Source organism: Gymnodraco acuticeps, unplaced genomic scaffold (assembly GCF_902827175.1).
Source record: "Gymnodraco acuticeps unplaced genomic scaffold, fGymAcu1.1, whole genome shotgun sequence".
NCBI lineage: Eukaryota > Metazoa > Chordata > Actinopteri > Perciformes > Bathydraconidae > Gymnodraco > Gymnodraco acuticeps.
Window position 1 is genome coordinate 1,447,518 of NW_022990981.1, and position 27,249 is coordinate 1,474,766.

At 41.6% G+C, this 27,249-nt stretch overlaps 3 protein-coding genes across 12 annotated transcripts in view; all 3 read left to right on the forward strand.

The window, feature by feature from the left end:
- Positions 1-9,995, forward strand: part of evi5b (ecotropic viral integration site 5b) — a 42,075-nt gene extending 32,080 nt beyond the window's left edge. For 5 of the 8 annotated variants that reach the window (XM_034235652.1, XM_034235653.1, XM_034235658.1 and 2 more), the window contains 2 exons: positions 6,098-6,193; positions 8,386-9,995. In XM_034235652.1, the coding sequence (XP_034091543.1) occupies positions 6,098-6,193; positions 8,386-8,682 (393 nt within the window). In that variant the 3' untranslated portion in view covers positions 8,683-9,995. The remainder of the gene's footprint in view (positions 1-6,097; positions 6,194-8,385) is intronic. The other 3 variants (XM_034235654.1, XM_034235656.1, XM_034235655.1) reach the window with 1 other exon arrangement.
- Positions 9,996-13,332: 3,337 nt separating this feature from the next.
- On the forward strand, positions 13,333-16,759 carry gfi1ab (growth factor independent 1A transcription repressor b). Of its 3 annotated transcripts, none has more exons than XM_034235664.1 (6): positions 13,333-13,691; positions 14,193-14,450; positions 14,921-15,288; positions 15,388-15,525; positions 15,637-15,802; positions 15,950-16,759. In XM_034235664.1, exons 1-6 carry the CDS (start codon positions 13,580-13,582, stop codon positions 16,126-16,128), a joined length of 1,221 nt encoding a protein of 406 aa, XP_034091555.1. In that variant the 5' UTR covers positions 13,333-13,579; the 3' UTR covers positions 16,129-16,759. The 3 variants fall into 3 exon arrangements, with proteins under 3 accessions (XP_034091555.1, XP_034091554.1, XP_034091556.1); XM_034235663.1 differs by having other exon boundaries at positions 13,334-13,691; positions 14,918-15,288; XM_034235665.1 differs by having other exon boundaries at positions 13,336-13,691; positions 14,238-14,450; positions 14,918-15,288.
- A 5,266-nt stretch (positions 16,760-22,025) lies between these two features.
- LOC117559012 (glomulin-like) overlaps positions 22,026-27,249 on the forward strand; it is a 10,952-nt gene continuing 5,728 nt past the window's right edge. Inside the window, exons 1-2 of the mRNA XM_034235606.1 lie at positions 22,026-22,084; positions 22,208-22,256. Coding sequence (XP_034091497.1) covers positions 22,026-22,084; positions 22,208-22,256 — 108 coding nt within the window. The remainder of the gene's footprint in view (positions 22,085-22,207; positions 22,257-27,249) is intronic.

Consider the following 27,249-nt stretch of genomic DNA (forward strand, 5'->3'; position numbering starts at 1 on the left):
CCGCAGAACAGGAGGATGAGCTAGTGTCTGACGATAGGTGCTCCACTGTACCCTCCACTATCTCACTTTGATCGCTGGTTATTTCCAGTGACAGATTTCTGACTGTGGGTTAGTTCTTCTCACTGCTTTGAAATGTACAGGAAGCCAGAATCTTTTTTTATTTCCAACATTTCTATCCACCAATCAGAATTTGACAAGATAAGAATCTTAATCTGATAACATTTTAGGTGTCGTTTTGCTTATGTTGCCCAGGAAATGCCCATGTCAACAAAATCTGATCAAAACACACCTACTCATTCCCGATGACGCAGATTAGCGTTAGTTATTTCATGTTTTTCTGACTTTGAGTGATCCTTGTTGGGTCATGTTCTGGTGCTTTGAGGCTCAGACATTAGACATGCATGGTGAACATAAATCAGTAGAGTTCAGTACAGATTTGTGTTCTTCAAAATATCATCTTCAGTAAAAGGACAAATTCTTCTCCAAACCTGAAATCTGGATTTCAAACACGGTGATGATGTTATCAAGTAAGATTGTCTGGAACTGCTCTACAAAAGCGTTATTATTTCTTATTTCTGTGCAAACTCCAGATGTAACAGCAGCTTGTTTTCGAACGGTGGTTGAAGAACACAACTTCAGACACCGTCATGTCTTTTTATGAAGTTCTGTAGACGACGCATCAAAAGAACTCCCTTGTTTGAATCTGTCTCAACAAGCAAAAGTGAATAAGTATTATATCCCTAAACAAATGTAAAGCTACACTCAACAAGGGTGACTAAGAGAAATACAGGCCTGCTGGGACACTGCCAGCACTTCTGATTGACGGCAGATAAAGCATCAACAATAGATTGAGGCTTGTTTGTGGGCTCAACACACTTTCCAAATCAGTAGATACTGTTAGTGTGTGCTTTGATGAGCCAAACTGCCTGTTGGCTTTGTCTCTCTCTACTTTACACGCCTGTGGTTTTTAAATGTGTACCAGTGCTACAAACCCCTTTCAGACTGATATCATGTTAATACTTAAGTATTTATTCACCATGAATATACTGTAGATAGTATTTATGAGTAACATTGATTCATTAAGTTGCACTTGACTTAATGTCCCCCTATTTAGCATCTATAACTGTACTTGTCAGGGTTCTTACGGTCATTCAAAACCTGGAAAAGTCATGGAAATTCAAAATGCTAATTCCAGGCCCTGGAAAAGTTATGGAAAACAATATTTTTCCCAGAGTTTTGGAAAAGTCATGGAAATGTAACTAAAGTTCCATCAAATATAATTTATATTTTGATCTAATCGCCGAAATAGTAATACTATAATGATAATACATACTGTATGGTAATGAAGCGTACAATGGCATTTAACTGACGAGGTGTTTTGCTGGTGAGAGATTTGAGTGGCTTTAGCATGTAGAAGCTAGTAAGCCTGCTATTGGATTTGTTTTAGATAGGCTCAACATGTTTCATATGCAGACCTTATTTTCCTGTTCCATGTTCAAATAAACTATTTCCAGTGGTACCGCTGAGAAAGAGTCATGTTTTGGTCATGGAAAATTAGGTAAAGGTCATGGAGAAGTCATTGAAAATGATTGGTGAAAAAGTGTATGCACCCTGACTTTGGCATTTAATGAATGGTTTGTGTTTCAACGAGCCAAAAAAGGATATACATACAGTATATTTGAATACCCATTTCCATGTATATATGAATTATAAAAGCATATTCATTTACAGATATAAAACAGATGATTATATTATTATTACAAACATATCTGTATTACACATTATATTGAAAGAGCATCAAAATTAAACAATTTAAAGACAGGGAATTTATTTATTTTTTAAATATAATGAGTAAATAATGAAAAACTTCACAAATATCAAATAAAATGTGTATATACTAAATAAAAAAACATACATACATTAAACCCAAGAAATAACCTTTATGTTGAGAATGACAATATAATAAAACACAGCTGTAAAATATAACATATGTTTGCACACGGCTCTTTAATGTCAGCAGACTTTGTAAAGTACCGTTGTATTTGTAGTCCAGAGTTTAGGGTTTTTCAGAGAGGCTTACCTGAACACTCTGACTATTTATAAGTATGACACCTGCCAAAGCCTCCCCCTCTTCCTCCTCTTTACACACACACACACACACACACACACACACACACACACACACACACACACACACACACACACACACACACACACACACACACACACACACACACACACACACACACACACACACACACACATATCACACAGTGTGGTCTGAGGTTTGTTACTAAGTGATAGAGCAGCAACATGCAACACCAACATGTACCACTACCGCCCTCACACGTCTTAGAATCTGCATAATGCACTCTCAATGCAAAGGCAACCCACTTGATATTTGATATATGATCAGCATCTAATAAAGGTGTGGCAGACAGTGTGTACACCTACCCTTATTTACAGCTGTCTGTCAGGAGCAGGGTGTTTACTGTAGCTTCTCCCTACCCAGAAATCACTACCACTGTTGGCTTCTTGGTCTGTGGTTTGGTGACTTGCCCTATAAATTGTGGGTGAACATTTTGAAAAAGAAAAAGGGAAATCAGATTCTTGCCATCCTCGTCAGAACTGTGTGATACGTGTTGGTGGTGACAGCTCACTTCATGGTCGGAGAGGTCAGCGTATGATCAGATAAGCTTTGGGAGCTTAAGTACTCAGAGCAGAAGATGCCTTATGGATCCTGTCTTTTTGAACATTTACGGTAAACGTTTAAAACGGATGATCCTGCAGAGATTTTTTTTGAACTGATACAAATGGATGATAACAACCTCTGAGTAATGATGGGAAACATCTTGGGTGAAACTAAGATGTCTAGAAAGGTTCATGTTGGAGCCTCTTTCACATCTCCTCTGATAGGAAGTGGTTTCTCATGTTGAAGCAGAGACTCTACTAAAGGTGACATGGTTTATTCTGAGGTTTCTATCACATACGCGCTCACAGATTTAGATTTATATCCTATGAATGTTAAATATGCTACGAAAAATGTAAACTCTGCGGTTGATTACAATGAAGTACATTTATTTAAGTATTGAACTTTATTACAACTTTAAGGTACTTGAATTTTAAGGTTTCTTGCATCTTTGTACTTTTACTCCACTACATTTTTGAAGACAATATTGTAGTGACTTGCTTACTAGTTGCAGATTCATATTGTTAACTAATACAGTACAAAGTACAAATTGACTAATTATTCAACATTGACATAAAATGATAGGTTCAAATATACAGCTGCAGCATATAAAGTCAATTCATTTAGCTTCACATGTGGTAAAGAATGCATTCATTACATAATCATTATAATCATGTTTAACATGAAGCCTTTTGCTCAGAGAGTACTTTTTTACATTAGGTATATTTTGATGCCAATACTTTTGTCCTTTTACCAAAGTAAGAATTTGAATGCAGCACTTTTTATTTAATTGTTTCCACTTTAGTATCACTACTTTTACTTGAGTAACAGTTCTGTGTCCTTCTTCCACCACTGCAAACTCTGACAACACACATCTGTACAAACATTTGAACTGTGTCCCTGAAGAGTAATTTCATCTTGACTAGTCGATCAATTGAACGTTTCTTTTATAGAAATGGTGTCACTTTAGTCAAATGTTTTCACATATCCTTCACCGAGTGTCTTTGCACATTCAAAAGAAGTTGTTGCCAAAACAACGAAGATGCACAGAAAGTGTAAAAGTACCGTGATGACTGATACGGTGCCATGATTCTGCTCACTGGATTAGACAGAATGTGTACTGAATACAGAAGCTGTTGAACTCGTCCATGTCCAGTAATAAGTTGGTTAGAGAAAGCCTATTTATTCTTCTGTTGGAAGACATTTGTAGTGAGACGTTTGCCGTCCCCGGCCACAGGCTGACACCTGTTGATTCACACAGCTGAACACCAGGAAGTGTCATTAACTGCCTGCCCTCATGCTGCAGTGTTTGGAGGGGCTAAACCTCAAAAACTAAATATTCTTGGAATAATCTCACTTGTTTAGACTTCTTGTGAGAGAAGTCCCTACTGGGACCTGCCATATTCAACCCCCCCTTACCACAGGAGCCAAACAGCCCATGTGTATTTTGGGGTGCGCTCGGCCTCACCTCTACCTCGACACCCCACCCTGCTGTGTGCTCTACACACATCTTCCCTTTTTTCTGCTCGGTGTTCCCGCGCTGCAGCCTGTGGTTTGCACTGCTCTGGTCTCACTGTCAAACTGGCAGCTTTAAGGGTGTGATTGAGGTTTGAAAGCATGTGTTTGTCTCCAATGCCTGCAGATGGCTTCACTGAGGAAGGTAAACATCACATGTTGTAACTGTTAGAGCTAACATGCAGCTCATCCCCAGGGCCTCAGGAGGAAACCAAGCACAAATGACAGTGTTGTTTTCCCACATCTGTCACTTTCAAATAAGATGTTAGTAACGTAAGGTTTTGCAAAAATGAACTGATGTTTCATACCAACTCTGGTTTTGGCGGTTCACAAATGCAGATAAAGGTTACTTTGGGTTTCACACGGGACGCTGACTGCCGTCTCCTGAGAGAAAGTCCTGAGATTTCTTTAGGAAGACTATGATTTGATGAAGGACAACGCTCCACCGCAGTATAAAGTACTCCTCGGCATGGTAATGCAATAATCAAATGAATCCTCAAAAATACAACTTGCCTAATAATTGTGCTCACAGTGTATAGAAACAAAGGTCTTAGGAGAGCAGGCTGCTCCTTGTAGAGGGCTCCAGTGTGTGCTCGGAGTAGGGTTGGGTATCGTTTGAATTTCCACGATTCTGATTCCGATTCCGATTCTACTTTTCGATTCCGGTTCTTAACGGTTCTCAATTCCGATTCTTTGAGGGGCAGGGTAAAAAAATGATACATGCTTCTTCCACCAAAACAATTACATTTATTCGAGAAACTTTTACACAGGTTAGTTTCCAGTAATATTCACATTAATCAGTTTATATTCACTGCTATGTAACTGTAACCTGAGAACCACTGAAGCTGCAACAGTGCAACTTTTAAAGGAAACCCCCCCCCATTTAAAAACAGTTCTTGTTGAGAAAAACAAGCATCTGCCTTCTCAGGCAAACCGGGAAGAAATGTTTGAACATTTTAAAGTAAAATGCTTCAATCTGGTGCACTTTAAGCAGAATGACTAGAGACTAGATCTAGGGGGTACAACTCTAAGCACCCATATGAAAAAGATCGGTTTACATTTGAATAATTAAATAAGTATGTGAACATAACCAATAACCCATAGCCAATAACAAATACATGTAACTTATTTTATTTTTGTTGTTCATTCATATCTTATTTTACTATTTTATTTATGCATATTTTTTTATCTCTCCAGTTTTAAATGATATGTTTGGTTACTGTCCTATAGTATACATTGGAATGATTTCAAACCTGTTTTATCCCAATCATTATAAAGGAGTGCCTTGGAAATACGTTTGAGACCCACTGAGATAACTTAGACTAAAGTGAACTATCTAAACACTCAGAGTCCTTTACCTCACTGAGCTGTAGTTATCAGCCTCTCAGTCTGACTGGAGAGAACTCTCCCTCCACATTATTGTAGAAACATCTTCTTCTTATATCCGTTAGAGCAGCTAGCACGGCACCAGATTCTAATAACAACAGCGCTGGTACCGGTGCACCCTCCCTCTCTCCCTCGCTCGCTCACACTTTGGCTGTGAGCTGCGGGCGCCAGATAAGCCAACATCCCCCATTTTCATCACTTACAGCACCCATCGTACAGGGCAAATGAAAGGTGTAACTGGGGTGAAAAGGGTGTTACATTTACTTAATTATGAATGTTGTTACATTTTTTCAAAACCCTAGTTCTGAATAGACAGTACTCACCACACTGAGCCCCTGGGTATTCATGCTTCTTTACTTGAGTACAGTTTGTATCATTTTGTCCCAAATTGAAACACTTGCTCTTTTACAAACTGAAACATGTCTTGACCTTCCTCAGTATAAAAACTAGCAGGTGTATCACTGAGAACGAGTCTTATTTTGAAACTCATGTCTCCTCTGCTCACAGAAAGAAGAAGGAAAGGTCCAAGGCCAGCTGAACCACACGGACTCCAGCCAGTACATCCACGACCTCAAAGACCAGATTTCCGAGCTCAAAGACGAGGTGAGCCCTGAAACAGCATCAGCTCTAATACCACGACCTTCTTCTTCCTGCTAGAGATTCTGATTTTGTTGTTGCTATGTCTTTGATGCAGCGATTGAGCAAGTTTCACAACATTCCCTCAGATATATTTTCTGTGAGGCTACCAGATTAGTACAAGTGTTAACTACACCCAGAGACTTCCTGTGCAGAGGTGACATCTCACTCCTCCTGCAGATACAGCTGCACAAGTTACCTGCAGACGCTCATCAGACTACAGCCCAGATACATAACGTTGGACTTTCAGAACTTCAATATTAAACTGAAGATATGATAATGAATAACAAGAAAAAAAGAGATTAGTGATGCATGTAACATCAGAGGAGTGAAAGCATCTCATCACTAATGAGCACCAAATGTGTTTTACCTTTTACATTCAAGGATTCTACTGAGGTTTTCAAAAAATGTTGACCGCAGTGAGATTGATAGAATAAATGTCATCACATTTGGATCAAAGCAGAATATTCCAACACATGTGGCTTTTAGACTTAACTACGCTCTTGAGATGTTTTGCTCAGATCAGGAGGAGAACGTGCTACACAACCACCACTGGAATCTAATTCTACAACAAGTATTTCAGTTATAATATTAGCATAGCCTAGACTTTATCTGCAGCTGTGCAGATATTTCAAATGTAAACACATTGTGTGTCAATGTTCTGAATCTAGCTTCAGTTCAACCCTATTCATATTTGAGAAACGTATCTTCACCGAGATGTCTTTGAACTGCTGATAAAGGTCTGTGTTGTCTTCCAGCAGATCAGCTATTACACAAATAATATGTATCTTGACATTAGTAGCTGTAACTGCATTGGTCAAATCTTTCTCCCGACTGCATTCATGTCAAGGCGCTGCCGTCACTTCCCCTCTCACCTGGTTCTCCTTGTGGTCGTCCAGAGTTATAGCGGCCTGCCACGAATCATGCAGTGAGCAAACCTGAAAGCAGAGTCCCCCCCCCTCACTGTTAGAACCTGCATCTTATGGCTGGAAATGTTGACTGCAGCCAGTCACATGTTGATCACAGCACAATTTCCTTTTCGCATGGCAACAACAGGAAGTGAACGCCAAATGTAGACAGGTGCAGGTAAACGTAGGCTCACTTTACTGACTCTGACTGTGCTCTGAATGCGTCTCCTCCTACATGTCTGGCTGCTGCATGGCAGGCCCACTCAGGTGAGTTAGTACAGATGTGCCATCATGTGACCTCTGGTTGTTTACACCTGACCACCGTGTACCCTCCTTACACCCTAGCCCCATTTGAGTCTGTTTATTTCATGAACGATTCTGGATGCTTCCAATCAAAGGTGTAGAGCAGTGACTACATTGGAACTGGGGGAACAAATCTGACGTTCATTAGTCAAACCAGCCTTATAATACTTTAATACCTAAAGACACTGTTAAAAAACACTAACGGCAAAAAACACTGCTTTGTCTGGTTTGTGGCAGTTTATTGTTTTGGTGCAGCCAGAATGTCCCCCCCCATGTGGCTGATGGAGTCCAACAGCATTGTATGTTTTGTACCCCGTCCACCACACAGGGTAGTCATTACATGGTGCGTTGCTAATGACATGGAGAGGTCTGCCTCATCAAAGAGACGACTTGCAGGATTAGGACTGATCTCCACCTGTGATTAACGGTCCCTTCTCTGAAGAACAAACAATCAGCAGTCCCAAATACAGTTGACCCTCACTCTTAAAAGCACTAGCTTTAACCCCAACCCTTAATACATGCTGATTCTAGTGATCATTTAGAACTGGAGGAGTGACTCTCCAAAGCCACAGCTTCTCTTATATGGAAACAAAGAAAACTGATTTATAAAGCATTTCTTCTTGGTTACTTTCCTGTAGGTACACAACGGTGAATTCTTTTTGAACTATTGTGTTCTTACTGTAAAAACAGTATACTATGTAAATGTGCATGAAGTGCTTACTGTATACTAGTGGTATTTAGACACAACTCATCCCTCATGACATTGTTTAGTAGTATTCTCCCTGCATGTTAGATTTCTAAAGACATCTTCTTCTGTGTAACCTCCAAAGGTTTGCCTGTATCAGTTTGTACACGTCACATGTGTTCCCCCTCAGAATGTGTTTGTCTCACTTGTGCATGCAGCGGTAAAGGAGTGGCTCCTAATCCTCTTCCTGCTCCCTCTCACAGGTCCGCTGCCTAAAAGGACCGAGGGGTTTGGCCAATCAGACCAATTTTGACGGGATCCACATCGTCAATCACTACGTGGGGGACAACGGGTCTTACCAGTCTTCAGATGAAGATGCAGGCAAGGGCCCAGGCCTCCCGGGGGCCCAGCAGAGGAGCGGAGGCCGTATCCGACTGCGGCCCAACATCCCAGACACCGACAGTGAGGAGGAGGAGGAGGAGGAGGAAGACGAGGACGAGGAGGACGAGGACGCCCTGCGGCTCTCCGTACCTCAGAGCCACAAGTCCACCACCGTGTGACCTCCAGAGGAAGTTCCCAGCAGCCATTGCAGTCTGGCTCTGGAGATCAGAAAGGAAATGCAGCATCATTTCATATCTTATGGATTTACTAATTTACTATACCTTTTTTGTAGTTTTGTCAGTCTGGCATCAGAGAATGACTTTCTGTGGAGATATCAAACTACCGAGCCACAGCGAAGGTACACCACAGAGAGAGACACTGTGCAATAAACCCTTTATGCTATATCACACACTTCATCCAATGGTTTTATACTTTTAAAGCATTTTATAAATGAACATTAAAAAGCGTATTGATGCCGTTACTACTAAGTGTCCATCATGCAGAGGCGGAGTGTGTTCAGTGCTGTGTGTGTGTATCTGATGTCTGGCCGGTATCAAAGCCGCTCGTGTCAGCTGGCTTCAGGAAATGTTGACCTTTGGCCTTAGCACATGCCGCATGCCTTCCACTGGTGCACCACAAGGTCATGTGACAACTGCATACTTGTAAAATATGTAAATGTGTATGATGTTTTTTTTTCAATTCCTTTTGAACTTGAAAAAAGTGATCTATTGCATATGTGATGTTTAGAATATAATGTAAAAAAAGGGACATGAGTTAGTTTAATATGGTAACACACATCCTGTTGAGTGAACTCCTGTGAAGAGAGAAAGAAAGCTGAGGTTCCATCGTAAGAAGAATCAGCAGGAAAGAGCACAGGTTTAGTTTTGAACTTGTACTGACTTTACTTTCTAAATAAGCCCCGCAGTAAGTCTACTCAGCACATATGTTCTGATCATGAGTCAACATGAGTAATGGCTACACGTTTTGTGTATCACAAATTTTGCACGGAAATGGATGACAGTTTTTGGGAACTTTATACTGGGAGATGACACAACATCGTACACTTTTTTTACAAACCCAATGTGGGGAGGAATCAGGAGTCTTCAAGTGTTACCACAGTGAGCACTATATCTGTATCGTGCTCATCCACGGGCCAGTTCCACTCCATTTCATGTGCAAGGACCTGCAGGTGTAACCATTTCTCTGAATGTCTGTATTGAACACTAACTCTATGAAAGACGAGGTGCAAGTGAACGCAGCGTGTCAGGTCCTGGAAATGCAAAAGATTCTGAGCGTCTACGATGACGATGATGACGATGATGATGTCGTCCCTATATGATGAACAGGACCCCTGGTGTTGTTTGATGGGAGAGGAACACGTTTTGGCACTTTTTGAGTCTGCAGTGCAGTGCAGTAAGGACACAGCAACACTCTGGAGACTACATGAGGTTGCTGTGTGTGTGATGAGTTCACAATAAACCGTTTGATAAACTCTTGGGCTGATGTGTCTCATTACTGTGGGCAGCAGACCCCAGTGAGCGTGGAGATGACTGTGAGCACTTTTAGTTCCTCTGAAGTCTCTCGCTAAGAGTGACTGCTTTCAGGAAGTGATTTCTCGCGGTTTTCAGAGCTGAGCCTCAACTACTAATCATTTCATGCAGAAAACCACATTTTAAAGGAGCATTTATCTTCGAGCATCCTCAACATCAACCAGGTTTGTTGCCTATTTCTGCCAAATTCTGATTTGTATTACACAGTCTGGTTGTAATGGCCAAAGAACTGTGTGCTCACAGTATTTGATGTACTTTTATTGCAGTGATTGATGATGCTTGATATTTTGAACATGCATTTAATGGCGGTTACAGTTAATTACATTTCTATTAGGCTGGTTATAAAAAATACACTTTTCGTATTTGTTTACCTGCTGAACAGACCTGCGTCCCATTGAGTTGACACATAAATCCGTTTGAGATTATTAAAAGGTGTTGAAAGATCAAATCCCTTTTGATGTTCACTCCAGTTTTTGAAATATATATTTCACTAACCTTATAATTGTCCATATTGTAGGTCTGTCCTGAAACGTTGAAAAAGAGCACATTAAATGTGACCGTGGGGGAGGGGCATGGATCATTTGCTGTTTTCACAGAATTTCAAAAGAAATGATGAAATATTGGAACAAAGCTGAAACATAATAAGGGAATTAATTGAATCTATAATATAACAACCACATGATCACGATGCTGCTTTCAGACAGAAACACAGGTAAATCCACACAATGTTATTATTGTAGCTATAATTATTAGTTAGTGTATTATTCTTTTTTTATCTTTTAGTATTATTTGTTCTTTTTATAAACTGTATAATTACCATACATTATAATTCAATTTCCCCAAGTTCATTATATGTTATTTTAGAATGATGACTGTTGTAAACGTTGTTACTATTATTGTTATTGCCATAGTTTGTGTTGCTATAGGTGTGTGTTGTGTTTCCGTGTTTGCTCCTGCAGGATGCCGGTAACGCAGCGTTGTGTAAGTCCTCTCTGGCAGCGGCTGCTTCTTTATCGGTCCGGGCTCCATATCTTTACCCACACTGAGTCCGGATGCCACGGCCTCGCGCTGCCTAATCGAGCAGGGCACGCGGCGCTTTGATTTCCTGCCCTCCATTTACTGATAGGCTGCTCTGTAGCAGAAAGGGCTGCTGTGATAGTGTCACATTCACCCAGTGACATTTACACACTGATGCTGATGATCTGTGCGGTTTGAAAACGCTACAATGTTGGTGAAGAAAATTGTTATGGAAAATAAGACTTAAGCTGATTCATTGATAAATATTTCACGTGTATCGGATGGATAGGCAACTAGTTGCGTGCAATTCGTTTAAAACAGTCACATTTGAATGTCCATCGGTTAAATATTGAAGCATGGAAATAGAAAATGCTGATCAGTCCAGTTCCAATAAATATTGCAGTTAGCTTTCTTATGTATAGTTCTTTGCCTTTCGATAATGAAAGTTCCCGTCACTGCCTCACTGATTCACTCTGCACCTGCAGTGCACAGCACGCGGACGCACGGCTCTTTGTACCGTGCGTAATGACGCTTCAAATGTGGCCGAACAGAAAACAAATGGTCTGTTTTGAATCTTCTTCCTCTGGAGCATAAAGCCCCAGGTAATGTGAAACTGCCACCGCAGAGTGTCTGTCACTATAATGACAGCCTGCGGCCCAACTGACCACCAGACCGGGACTAAGCTCCACCAAACCCTGCCATGTGTGGCCCCCTGGAGCCCGGGCTCTAATCACAATTAATATGCATTTAATGCCAAGACAATGTGAATTAGTGACATTTCTTCGTATGATATCATATTGTTAATAAGTGGAAATCCCTGCAAAAGTCCTTCCAAACCTGATGTACCGGCTGTTATTGTATTTCTATAAGGCCCTGCCTGTACAGAGTTCGCCACCCCCCCACCCACCCCTTTATTTTACCACTGTGCTACATGCAGGCTCTCAGACACCCTGGGGTGGGCCTCCGTGTTTCCTCTCCCCCTGTCAGACTGGGTAAGGCGCTGATAACTGATAAGGCCTGCTGTATCACTCCTTGGAGACACGAGCGGCAGTCTGATGCGAGGTGGGGGTTTAGGGGGGGGGGGGGTCACCTATTGCCTAATCAAATAAGCTGATGATAATTGGCTAAAGGCATACCGTACATTCTGTTTCCTGTTATTAGCAACGTTTACTCATCTCTGCATTCTACTTGCTCCCTTGTGTCCCTTGCACTATTTTATTGCTGTTTCTCTTTAACTTTCTATGTTTAAAATAGATGATATGTTGCAAAGACAGCCTACGCTGTAACCATTGACAGTGGTGTAAAGTAACTACATTTATTCAAGTATTGTACTTAAGCACATTTTTGAGATACTTGTACTTTACTTGAGTATTTGAATGTTTTGCTTCTACTCCATTACAACTCAGAGGTAAATGGTGTACATTTACTCCCCTACATTTATTTAGTACCTTTAGTTAGGCCTACTTTTGAATTAATGATGTGAAATATAATCAAGTGTTGAATCAGACTTTAGTTCCACCTGGAGTAAATCCACAAGCTACCCTGCAGTATACAAAGTCATTCAAACTAGCTGCACCTTTACCAGCTCTAGAACACTTTCATGATCAATCATTATAAAACATATCATATATATGGGTTTGCTATCCTGCTCCAAAATGGTGGAATGAGCTCCCCATTGACATCAGGACAGCAGATAGCTTACACACCTTCCGGCGCAGACTGAAAACTCATCTCTTTCGACTCCACTTCGAGCGATAGAATTATTAACAAAGCACTTATATACTAATAAAGGACTGGCTTATCTAAAGCCAGTTGAGTAGCACTTGAAATGTGTTTGCTCTATGAAACCTGATGTACTTTATGATTCTGTTTTCTTCAAGGTTGTATCTTGTTGGTCGAACGCACTTATTGTAAGTCGCTTTGGATAAAAGCCTCAGCTTAATGTAATGTAATGTAATGTGTATTGTTCTGAAAGGAACCAGTGTGCAGAATGATTACTTTTACTAAGTATATTTTTGATGCCAATATTCTGTACTTTTACTTGATTTGAAAGCAGGACTTTTACTTGTAACAGAGTATTCCTAAACTCTACTTCTACTTTTACTCGAATACAAGATCGGAGTCCTTTTTACACCTCTGACTATTGAGAATTTGAATCATAGGCCTATATTACCAAGAACTGCATTTGCGTTGATGTGAATCTAACAACTCCCCCCCCCCCCCCCCCCCCCCCTCCACCCCGCGGCAGACCTGTAACCGCACTCTGCGCACTGAAACGCCGCGGGCGGATATTTCTTTGCAGACAAGTGAGCGGAGGAGTCCCTGCAGTGACACCTGTCCGCGCAACACCTGGCAGACGGGACGGCCGCAGTGCGCATGCTCTGTCGTCAGGTTGGACGCTCTCTTAAAGCTCCTGACCTCGCGCCTCCCCACCAGTGTTTAGTTCAGCGCGAGCAGCAGCGGTCCCCCTCCCCACAGCTGGATTACTCTCACTCACTGCAGCCCAGAGATGCCTCGCTCCTTCATGGTGAAGAGTAAGAAGGCGCACAGCTACCACCAGCCGCGCAGGCTGGAGGAGGACTACAGCCGGCTGGACACTATACTGGCGCACATCTGCTCAGGTGTGTGCAAATTAATTCCCTGAAATACTTCACTGCGTAAAATGTGTCTTTCAATATTGCATCTTTTAAGCTTAATACCTTTTCCATGGCAGTATGTTAAAGTAGGTGTATTATTGTAAATGTATATTAATTTGTATCACACAAATGGAAAGTGAATGAATTCAAGTATTACTTAGTTTATATTTCATTTTTTTAAATGTAAATGTCGGATATTGATTAATAGTTGCTAGATCCTTATTGAGATTTCACGCTAGAGAAACATCACTTAAATTAATGTAATTATGATATTTATAGTGACTCATTTCTATTCTTTTTTTGGCCTGCTGTTTTTTTAATCCTATAACATTATAAATTGTTGCTAGAAATAAGATAATATTGGCCTTGACATTTTGTAATTGTGCAACGCTAAAACATATTACAAAATTCTGCTATATTACCATTAATTTCAGTAGTTTATTAATCTGCAGTATGTTCCTAATGTTAATGTGAGATGAAATACAGTTTTCAGTGATTTGAAAGCATCAGATGTTCCCTACCTCGTCTCAGATGCTGACAGTCCGCCGTGTGAGCTCTCAGAAGCGGACCAGCTGCAGGAGGACGCCGACATGTCTGCGGACAGGTACGGCCTCTCTCCGGACTCTCTCCTGGCGGACGCCGCAGATTTCTCCCCGATGTCCCCGCTGAGCTGCGCCGACAGTCTGTGCGGCTCCCCGGAATATGAGGACTACTGGAGGCCTCCGTCCCCCTCTGCATCCCCGGGTACACACCGTGCACACTTTTATATATCATTTTACTTTTTAAGCACAATTGTAAACCATGATACTGTAATGCTTGTTTGATTAATTAGTATGATCACAATCCCTAAAAAGTCATGTTTTAACATTTGACTTCAGAGAGAACATTTTTCGTTTTTCATGATTCTAGTCACATTGTATAATATATACAAATACAATAAGTAGGCTATTACTTAATTAACTCGGCTACTTTAAAGATGCTTTTATGATGTGAGTGAATGTGTCTATTTGTAAAGATGGAAAAGTGTATTGTGGCCTTGAAATAACTTTGACAATTCTCTATTAATGTATTATAGTGCACCCAGTAGCGTCAGATATTAGGGTATCATCATCAGGGAATTCTCTTCCATTGCATGACTTCTGATGCCCCTTCGGCCCCGCGGTCTCCCCATCGACCTGCTGTCATTACACTTTCATCTCCTCCCTCTCCAGCAGACTCAGAGAAGTCCATGTCTCCTCTGGTGGATGAGACGCAGCCCTTCTCCGTTCCTTTCCGGCCGTACGCCTGGAGCAGCTTCCCGGGGCCCGGGCTGAGGCCGCCGCTGCTGCAGCAGAGCCTCCACCCCGGTCTGGAGGTGGACAGGGGCCCGGCGGCGCTGGGCTTCTACGGGGACCGGAGCAGCCACCCGGCGCTGTATGCAGAGAGGAGTATGGGAGAGGAGGCTTACAGGAGGCACGCGGCGGCTCTGCTGTTTCCGGAGGGCGGCCTGCACGGGAAGAGCCACAGCGGGAAGGCCCCGGCTGACCTGCTGTGCTCCAGCCTTATCCTCAACGGGGCTTTCAAGTGCATCAAGTGCAGTAAGGTGAGGATGGAGATGGAATTATTTATAGAACACTAAAAACGTCACTGTGTTGTTATTTCCAACAACTGCAATGCCTTATTTCGTTATTTCCACCGCCAGGTGTTTTCTACTCCGCACGGTCTGGAGGTCCATGTCCGCAGATCGCACAGCGGCACTCGGCCGTATGCGTGCGAAATCTGCGGTAAAACCTTCGGACACTCAGTCAGCCTGGAGCAACATAAAGCCGTGCACTCTCAGGTAACTTCAACCTTAAAAACCGCATCCTGCGTGTTGTCGCACCTTCTCATGCTGTTTTGAGGTTGAGGGTGTTGGCTTCCTGAAATCATGACGCTTCTGCTCACGTTTCAGGAAAGAAGTTTCGACTGCAAGATATGCGGTAAAAGTTTTAAGAGGTCGTCGACTCTGTCTACGCACCTGCTCATCCACTCCGACACCCGGCCGTACCCCTGCCAGTACTGCGGGAAGAGGTTCCACCAGAAGTCAGACATGAAGAAACACACGTTCATCCACACAGGCAAGTGCAGAAAGGAAGGATGAATTGGTTGGAACGTCCGGGTTTCTTAAAGAATCTGTGCGTAAAAGTCCGAAAATGCATGATATCATTTAGCTGTGTTCAATTAAAATAACACTCAACTTATACGTTTACTTTATGTGATTTTAGGTGAGAAACCACACAAATGCCAGGTGTGTGGGAAAGCGTTCAGTCAGAGCTCCAACCTCATCACGCACAGCAGGAAACACACCGGCTACAAACCCTTCTCCTGCGACCTGTGCGGGAAAGGCTTCCAGAGGAAGGTGGATCTGAGGAGGCACAAGGAGACGCAGCACGGACTGAAGTGAAGAGACCTCTGAACACCATGTCTTCAAAACATTACTCTTCAAATGAGTGAGGACATCCGACAGACATTTCAAGTTCGCGTTTTTTCAGAATGGCTGCAGTTTGAGGACATTTCTTGGATCATTTTGATCTTCTTTGTAAATGTGAAAGTGCATTGGAAATATGTATAGTATTTATTTATTTTATTAAAGAAAAAAGGTATATGTTTCACTAAATAAGACGGATTTGAAACGAGATGATTCAAACACTAACTAGCAGGTTGTTCTAAAGAACCGGAAACCAAGAGATAAGCATGTGAACTGTGAGAAATGCAGATATGATTAAATAAATGTATCATGTTTATTATGTCGACAAATCAGCTTCATTTAACCCAAAATATGAGTTCCCTCACAAACCGGATTACGATCTGTGCGACGATAGGCCACACAGATGAAAATCTGCGCCTCTCAAAGAGCCGAGGCACTTTGTTGTCAGTGAGACATGCTGCTGGCACAACAGCCTCACTGAGGGATTTCATCAACAAGAGGGTTATTCGGACTTACTCACGAAGCTTCTCATGTTTCCATGTTGCACTATTTATTGTCAGAATGAACTTCTTTGTCGTTAACGAATAAACGTATTTCTTCCCTATCATTTGATTCTCTTGTTGTTGATGATAAAATCATAAAGTACAATACAAACTTTAAATGAAGGATATTGGTAAATCTCCAGAACTTGTGATTTTCTTTATTATAATTATAATTCAAGCAGAACCAAAAGGCCTTCCTCAGCACAATAAACCTGCTGCTGCCGTGATTGTGATTGCCCAGAGGACACCGCGGCACCTGTTTGTTTTGACCATGCAGCCCGGTGTGTAGACCCCAAACACTGAGCGGACTGAACCGCGAACCAGATGCTTGTTACCCTCATGACTGTTGTTTACAAATAAGAGGGGGAAGAAAGAGAAAAGCCGTTTTGTCAGGAAGCTGGCAGCAGCTGTGATCACAGAGGGATTTCTGTGGGGATGGAGTTAGAAATAGTTTGTAAGAGTTTGATAAGAAACGGATCTAATCCGAGGCCTCTGAGTAATTACAGGCAGAAATCAATCATTAAGACTCTGTCTGACATTAAGGGGATACATGAAAGAAAGTGTTTGTTATGGACAGTGACTTAAATAAAGGCGGGGTAATAATGACTTCCATTGACTTACCATTATAAGTCATATATGAAACAAATAATCAGTTTATTAGATGAGCATTTTACATACCATTATTATATATATATTTATTTGTATTAAAACTTAAAGGCAGACAGTTTCTCATTGCTTATTCCAAATGTTAAACAATGAAAATGACATTCATCAGCAATGTGAAATATAAATAAAAAACGGATTTCAGGGTACACATCACCCACATATAGAACATCTATCCGTTAGTCAATACTTCTCTTCATATGAACCATTTACATACCATTGTACATCCACATGTATATTCACATTCACCCCCCCCCTCAGTCATTATACTGTGTCTTCTCCCTGTATGTACCCTCTCCTCCCACTTCAAACGGTCTCATTAAGAAGATGAATAATAATATAATGGAGAGGGGGAGATATACATAACCTCCATTATGTTTTGCCTTTTTGCTTTATACTTAAAATGCCAGTTAAGTGTTGTAATAATGACTGTCATCATTTGATTCTTTCACCGTTTCGTCTTTGCTCTGTCAAAGTAGAAGATAGAAGAGGAACAATCAGTTAGTCGCCTTCCTTCAACATTGATTGAAATCACTGACTCACAAAGATTCTCTATGCCTGACTTCCCCCAAAATCAAACGACATCCAGGCCTGCGAAAATACTGAATATTTTAAACCCCCAGATGAACAGACTGGAGGAGAACAGGAAGAGGCGAGCTCATTTCAAGCACAACTTAATGGAGCTGTGCACCTCTGAGCTGCAGCGTGCTGCAGTGAGAGAGCCATTTATTTCATCTGCAACAACTTCTCATTTCAAATGACATGTGAAGAGAGGGGCTTGTAATAGAGGTGCAGTTTCTAAATGAAATCACCAATGTCACCGATACAAGCTTTCAGGTCATGGTATATAGTGGCCAAACATTTTTCTCAAAAACCTTATATTTCTACAGATCACAGATAGGACAACAATGTAAAAAAAGGTAATCATAAAACATATTAATACAACTTTAATAAAAGATACATTATTCAAAAGCATATTAAGACTGTGTGTCTGTTCTGTGTAACATTATAATTCTAGGGATGCACGATGACACTGGTACCGGAAGACAAAGGGTTCAAATCAAATATTAGCATCAGAGAAATACATATTTCCTCTGAAATGTGACATTAGACAAAATATGCACATATTAACCTGTAACCTAAATTGAAATAGTTTCCTTATTTTGAAACTCATCTCCCGCTGCCAGTGGGCCAATATTCTTTTCCACCACAGGAGAGACTCATTTCTGACAATAAATATGTGTTTCCATATTGGCTCAAATGAGTTGGAAGATTAGGACGATAATCAAATATTGTACATACAGATTATTCCTGTATTTTTATAATCAGGCTTTACAGTATATCTAACTAAATTTCCTTTTCAAGTCACTCGTGTTATTCACAATTATCTCGATCATTTCAATTCACTATAAGTTTGCCATTAAGTGCCTTTAACATGACATCACATGTCACTTGTTAGACGCTTTTATCCAAAGCGACTTACACATTGAGTGCTGTGAACAATCCCCACAACATGCTGACTGCAGTGGGACTCGAACTTGCTATCCCCTGATTCGAAGTCCAGCACACTACCCACTGAGCCACAGCCTCCCTCTGAAGCAGCCTGAAGCAGCCGCCCGACCATGACCTTATAAAGTAACGGGCGGTGGGTAACTTCAGGTGTGTTTCTCAGACACCAACTGAACATTAGACATCAACCTCCCATCACAACTCTCTGACTGAGCAGCGGCTTGTTATTGTGTCGAGGTATTGCAGCTCCTCAAAGCACGGACACAGAGAGGAGCTTTCCAACAGAAATCTCCAAAACGAGCCATTAGGCTGGCAAGATTTGCCTCCAAGGGCACGGCAGATATTTCAAAGCATTACCCCACTGCCCCAAGGCATATGAAATATGAATAGAAGACGGCTCGATCGATCGGAGTGGGCGAGTAATCAGAGCGTTGCATTCTGAGGCTCAAATCTAGGCCTCCATACGTCTACTACGTCCTACTCTACGTCTCCGTCCATAAGTGCACACACTCAAGAAAACACACACATCTGTGCACACACAACCGCACATGCATATACCCAGAGGTAATCCTTTTCTCTGACATATTTGTGCAATTAGAAAGTTCAGGGTCAGGTTTTTGTGGTTTTTAGAGGATTCATTATTAATAAGAAATTAAACATGAATAATAAAAGAGAGATTTCTAGAGACACACTATGCTGTTCCGTTTGAACAAGATAGATGATTTCTCAATCTGGACTTCATTTATTATGAGTTTTGATGTCAGATAGACTGCAGAAAATAATGCTGTACGTAAAATGGAACAAAATGACACTTCAACATTGTTGGGGGAAACACCACAGCTCCATCTCCTGGTTTACAAACATGGAGAACCTCCTCGGTAAAAAAGAGGGATCCAGATCTCGCCCAAACAGCTGACAAGAGTGAATATCTGGAATCAGCAACATCTGGTGAACGGTCAGATTGTACTTTCCATGCAGAGCACCATGTGGAGAGAGCTAATGTGATGTTTCCCTGAGGGCGACAGACCTGCTGTGTATATTGTAATAATAATGTGCTATTTGCTCTCACGCTCTCATCAGCACACTTCACACAGGTTAGACAGGTTACAAAGAGAGATAACCTGAGAGACATCCAGGATAAGCTCTCAGAGCCAAAGCACTGATTAGTGTGTTAGATGCAGAAAAGGATTGAGGAAGTTTGTGGCAGATGCACTTTTAATTTAGGGAACCTTCTGCGTCAGAGAGACTCTCCTGCTCACCTGTCCCCTGCCTTGGCGACTGACACGCCACCTAAAGCTGGGACCGATGAAGAGAGGCAGGGCACATATAGGACATGGCTCTTTTGTTGCAGAGGCTTATTCATTATTCACCTGATCTGAAAAACAGACTGCAAACCAACTGCACAGCTGTCATTGAGCAACAAGGCGTAGACACAAATTATTCATGACTCGGCAAAGAAAAGGCAGCAGAATGAGAGGAAAATAATAACAAGAGACATCAGCGCGGCGGCTGACAGGCCGAACGCGTGTGGGGGGGGCTTCCTGCTGCAGTGCCAGCCGCGGCTATACACACGTCCCTAGACACACCTAACACACCATGTGCACTTTGACATACAGCAATTCATCTGAACAGTTTATTCGTTTGAGAACATTGTTTGTATTACAGAATGATCATGTGTTTAGTCGCGCACATTCATAGAAAAGTTTGTCCCATTTTGAACGAAAGCATCCATCCATCCATCTTCATCCTTGGGAGGTTGGGAGCTGGTCCGGTGTTCCAGCACCCAAAGTATACTTTTCTGGGGGGGCTGAGTAATCTGGGGCCCATGTAGTACTTCTAAGGTACTGTCCCCATCTTCTACGAGACTAGTCATCCATGCCTGTCCCTGAACACCCAGAGCCTTCAGCATTTCTACACAGATCTCATCAACACCTGGGGTTTTGTCACTGGGAAGTTCTTTAACTCCTCAGTGACCTTCTCCTGGAGAATGATGTTGACCCACCCCCATTCTCCAACTCTTCCTCGAACATAGAGGGTGGGTTTGTTGTCGGTTCGGGAGTTCCTGAAAGTGTTCCCTTGAGGCACCTAAGACCATGAGACCACAGCTCCCGGCAGCATGTTCTGGAATGGAGGCTTTGAACATCGCCCACTCTGGTTCGATGGCCCCAGCCTTCACAGGGATACTAGGAAAGCTCTACTGGAGTTGAAAGGCTACCGGACTGGGTCCTCCTCCAGTCTTCCCAGGTGGTAGTTTTTGTGAACCAAAGCGTCTGCAGATTAAATCCACACTTAATATATTATCACCCAAAGTTAGGTATGAAACTAAATAAATAACTTGTTTTGGCCTTCCATTTTGTCACTTGATTGGGGATGATAATTAGCTGAGATTCAATGTAATTCAAATGACAGGTAGATACCTTCAAATAGGGCCCACTGACCTGACATCAAAAACTAGGTTGGCAACATCAGAATCTAAAACAGATAGGTATTCCTATTCTTAACCCTTAACATGTCCTATCATGCTGTAGCTTCAAAGTGAGGCAATTATAATCTTATCGAAATACCTTAGACTAGCTAGACATGGGATTATATTGTTCGGCCTTTCTTCTTTGGTTAGAGATTATTTAAAAATATCATCTTATTTGAGGTTTGCTGTCTTTTAATGCCTTATAAGGTCAAAATGAAGTTTATTGCGGAAAGGTTTCACATACAAGAAATATGCCAAATCTAACTATGCTTTTGCTAACAATGCAAGAAGGGGGAGTATACCATTGTCTTATATGTTTACAATATTTGTATCATGGATGTCATTGTGATGGTCGACTGTTTTGACTTTGTGTTGAAAAGCCCAACATAATATGAAACATTCATGGAGGCCAATACAGGCCTGTGTGTGTGTGTGTGTGTGTGTGTGTGCGCGCGTGCGTGTGGGGGTGGACAGTGTTGTTGTTTTCAGTTTTCAGACCTGTTTATAATGGCATGTCCCAAGGTGTGCGTGCGTGCGTGTGTGTGATTTTAAAGCCATGACCCCCCCCCCACACACACACAGTCATATCAGAAAATGGTGTAGGCCAAATGAGAGCCGACATCTTTCTCCAGCCGCCCTGAAAGCTTTCCATTAGCCGGCCTCTGTTCTGAGGGTCTGGGGCCCTGAACAGCATGAGTCCATGGGGGACCGCTGCTGGCGTGTGGGGGCTGCCTGAGATGGGGACCCACAGGTTTGATTAAAGAAGGGCGGGGAGGGGGGGTTGGGAAGGCTGTCCATTCATTTAAAGACATGTTTATCCGGTTCATTTAGCATTACATATCACTAGACAATTTGGATGTGAGCTGTCACTCAGGAACAGAAAGGCTGCTCTGCTGCCGCTCACTCAGAGTGTGTGTGTGTGTGTGTGTCACACTGTTCCATGGATGGTTTTACACAAATCATTTTATATTCTGTATAAAAGAACCTGTGTTCAATCCTTTTACCATCTCTGCTCTCGTCTTGTTTGCCTGGTTTCGCCTTTAATCTGAAGTCATGTCTGATAACATATGAATCCTGAAGGTGACATTAAAAGGATCTTCTAAGGCTAAAAGGCTTGATAACAAAGTATTCTATTCTCTCGAGGGGACAGAAAACACATGAAAATGAAATCTTATGAACACAAGTGACAAGAAAGAGAGCTGTGTAGCCTTTTAGTGTGCAGATTAAATTCTTGTTCTCCAGTAAAAGGTTTGACATGGCTGTGAATGTGATGAGTGGAATGTAAAGCTGTAAGACCTGTGCACACATCCTATGCTATACCGTTAATGCGAGAATAAGAACAACTGTGCATGAAGAATCAGAAGAGAAACTCGTAGGAACGCTCAGATTTGTACTTTTTTCATCAGATGTATTTTATTAAATTAAAAGGTTTTTAAACATTTGTATACATCTTGAAGTAAGGAACTCAAAAAGTGTGCTTTAATGTAACATTTGTGAACTGATCAACAGAAACACCCTCCCTAATGCCAAAGAGAAACAGGGGGATCCATGGGGGATCTGAAGATCAATCTCACTCTGAAAGGCAGATTATTAGAAGTCATTATCGTGAAACAAAAAGAAAACAATTTTCTTCTATTATTTAAATCAAATGAAAGATGTAAAGAAAGATAAATAAAAACTGTGATTGCCTACATTCTGTCACATATCTTCAAATGTTGAAGCTAACCAGTTCAAATTGCCATTTCCTTTCATTATTATTTTCATAATTTGTAAAGAAATATGAATCAAAGTATTTTAAGCAACAATTGTAATTATGAAGAGTAAGAAGTATATATTTAAATGTGTAAATGTTAGAATTGAAGAGGTTGAATGTCAGCTAAGGAAAAGCAATCATGAACCACCAGGAATGGATCATTTCAATGTTCAACGTCTTAGTTCCTAATGTTATTGCTGAGCTTCCCGATTTGAATGAATGAACTAATGAGTGTATTACACAGAAAGTGTATTATTGGCTTCCTGTCAGTTTCAGGATCCAGTTCAAGTACTTACTTGTTGTTTTTAAATCATTGCATGGACTGGCACCACATTACCTGTCTGAGTTGTTGCACCACCATGCTCCAGCTAGAGCATTGCGCTCAGCTCAGCAGAATATGTTGGTGGTTCCTCGGAGCAGGAAAAAACCCCGAGGTGACAGGGCTTTCAGTGTTGCAGCTCCCAGACTGTGGAACAGCCTCCCAGCACATATCCGGACTGCTGAGTCTATTGAACTTTTTAAATCTCAGCTAAAAACCCACCTCTTTGCACTGGCTTTTAATACTATTGAACATAACATTTTTATATTTGTATGTGTTTTTTATTTATTTATTTTTTATATGTTTGTAGTTATTGTGCTTTTTATTATGTTTTTAATTATTGTACTCCCATTGTGTTATTTAATATTATAGTTACTGCCTGTACAGCACTTTGGTCAACTGAAGGTTGTTTTAAATGTGCTATATAAATAAATAAAGATTGAGGTAGAAAGCTAGGCTTGCAACAACGTGGGCATACACCTGACCAAATGACAAATGCAATATACTATTGATGTGAAAGGTCTGATGTTGTAATACAATTCTGCCGTTATTCAATTCATCAAGAATTGAATAACGTCCTTTGATTATTCGCTAACTGTGAAAGATTGAAGGTAATGCGGGTGATTCATTGATATATTAAATATATACATTTTGGGGATGAAGTCTACTCTAACTTAGTAACTTCATATTTGAAATCCCTTTGTGTTTGTTTGTACGTCCGTGACAAAAAGCCTTGTTAAAGCCTTGATTGAATGCAGTAATAAATCATAGGGTGTCTTTGCCTGAATAAACGAAGCATGTACAGTACAAGCAGATTGTGTGGCCAACATGTAAATGAACTAGTGTTAAAACAGAGGAATGTTTAGTGCCTTCAACCGGTAGCCTCTTTCAGAACATAACACCATAAGTCATATGACAACCTTAACCTGGCCTGATGGCAGCTAGGAATCTTTCTAAAAGATGCATAAGATCCATTTCACAAATGACCCAGCCATGCATGTGCCTGTATCTAAATAGCTAAGAGAGAGCGAGGCGAGGAAGATCTATAAGGGGCCCACAGCAGGAGGAAGGAGAACAAAATGACAAAGATTTATTCTCAGCCATGATCAAATATTTATGCTGAGGCATTCAAGTAAAGTTACTTTTTGTGTTCTGATTTAATGAATGATTTGAGCAGTGGCAGTGCTGGGAGGCACAGATGCTGGGTTTGCTGAAGCCAGTGCTAATGCCCATTCAGGGGTCTGTGTGGTCATGTGTCAGACTGCAGCAGGATCAAAGCAGAGTAATGCCATGGTGGGATCACAGCATAGAGGAGTAGGATGGTAAGTACTTCAGCAGCCCCAGAGGCCTACAGTGGGACAAGGCTGGGGAAGAGGAAGCCAGAGAGGGGGAATCATTACTTCATGCATAGGTCCTCTTTGTTGAGAGACCATGCTGGTCAAATGATGCTTTCCACAACAATCTATTTTATCCATGAAAAATGACTGAATTGTTTGCTCATATTAAAACCATATCATTAACCCAACACCTTGACATCGTTCTATCACGTGCCAGTTTGTTGCCAATCTCCCCATTAGAGATGAGCCACAAAAGGCCTACATTGGGTGGGATTGATCCAAAATGACAAAGCCACAGTGAAAGGAAATGGATCCCGGCAGTGACTCTCCCATTCTCCTTCTGGCGTCCTCTAAAACATTAATGATCCAAAGCTGAATCTGATCTGGCCTTCTTTACTCACTGCTTCATCTCAACTCACTATCTGCACAATATTCACTTAACACCATCACAAATACATACAAAGTCTTAAATCCTAAGCATCTTCTAGAATTTTAACCACAATTAAAATGTAGGTTAAAAGTAGACACTACAGGTAAATAAATAAGGTTATCAATTTAACTAATCAATATCACCATGACATTTCACCGGTTGATCACTTCAATGAAGTCAATCATTTTTTATATGACATCTGAAAATTGATTTGTAAGAATAGTTAACATATTAGTATAACATGTTTATACTGAGAGGGTTTATTTGATGTGTATGACTACATAAATAAATACAAATATACTGTCAACAGCCACTAAAAAATTATGAATAATAAATAAAATGGTGGATAAATCAGGCTATGAATGAAATATAACCAACACTCAGAATATGAAGAAAATAGAGGAATAAACCTGGAAAGTCTGATGTCTGTAAGTGCTGCTGAAGCGGAGATTCATTGCTAAGAGTGAACAAAGTGTGCTTATAGTTATCACCATGACATTTCCAATTACATTTATGTCAAATTTACGAACACACATTAGTAAAACAGTTAGACAAAGCAAGTCAAATAAACACCTATGTGTGTTTTAAAAGTGTCTAGTCATTATTCTGTAAGAACATGTTATGGAAGCAAAATAGCTAAACATCGCACATTTGACCAGAGTGTCTGTGTCAAGGCCAAGGGATCACAAAATAAATACAAGTAATATAATAGAAGTATAAAGAATCTGAAGATAAGTGACCTTCATAACTAGTAAGTGTGTACATTCAAAGAAGGGTCTGGCCAGATGACCTGAAGGAAGCTGTGAGTGCGCACAATGTGCCTGGAGACGTCTGTGGCAGGTGAAATAGAAATTCTAACACTTGAGTGCACACTTAAACGGATAAAGGGAGTTTAGAAAAAAAGGCTAAAAGCCTCCATCACTTCTAAACAAGACATTGGTACCCCAAACACAGTGTGTCAGCATCTTTAAACACCGGAGAGAAGGGGAGATGACAGAATCGTTTTGACAGCCAGTTCACATGTAACATCTCCGATTCATCCACCTTGGGGAGTTGCTGGGCAGTTCTTCCCCGCTGCCGGAGGAAAGCGGGCCCGTGTGTGATAGCAGAGTGGGCAGGGCTAAGCTTGTGCACCGCGCCACTTATTGATCAGTCAGACAGGGTGTCAGTCTCCGCAGCCCAGAGATACAGCGGCCAAGCAGCAGTTTTCTGTGTCTATTAAGGCGTCCGCTCTGTGTGTATTGATTGGGAACAACGCAACACTGGGAATTGTCATCAAAATGCCGATTTACAAAAGGTTGAGCAGGCGGTGGTGAAGTCTGCACGGTCCAGGCAGTATGGATTTGTTGATGCCGTTCCCCAGCGGTGCTGGATAGCAGACAGATGCTGCAGCTCAGGAAACACTGAGGCGTCTGGCCGGGCCTTTGTCTCGCCCTGGGAGCTTCCACCTCACGGTACACATTGTACACACAACAGCTTTACGCCATGTTGATAGATGGGAAAAGGCTGGACTACATTACGGCAACAGCCTCAGCCAGAGCACAAACAAATGTTCACTAAACACACTCACACACTCAGACTACACCCGCGCAGCCCCTCCCTGCAATTGTTTGCTACAGGGGCAAAGCTTTTACAAAAAGGGGCCAAGGTCAAGATTCCCCCTTGTGAGGCCACCATCTCCATTAGCTCTCAGTTCACTGGGGTATCTCTCCCCCTGAAGGTATGAATATATTCTTCTTCTAGACTTGGTTTAGACTGGCCCCATCAGTGAGAGAAGAAGAAAAAGAAGACACAAGTGAAATGAGCTCCACCTTGCGAGGACTTTTCTACTAACTTCTAGCCAGTGGCGTAAAACAAGATTGTGATTGGCTCCGGTGCAAATATTGTTTTGGGCCCCCCCCGCTCATCGCTCCAAACATAAGCGCACGCTGATGCGCTCACACACACGGACATACACAACCACTCAGAAGCGCCACATGTATAGGCTATCAACAACAGCCTGCCCTGGCCTCAGACCACCACAGCCTGACAACGGCACAGCGAACTAGGAAGAGGATTAAACCTGTTTCCTTGATGT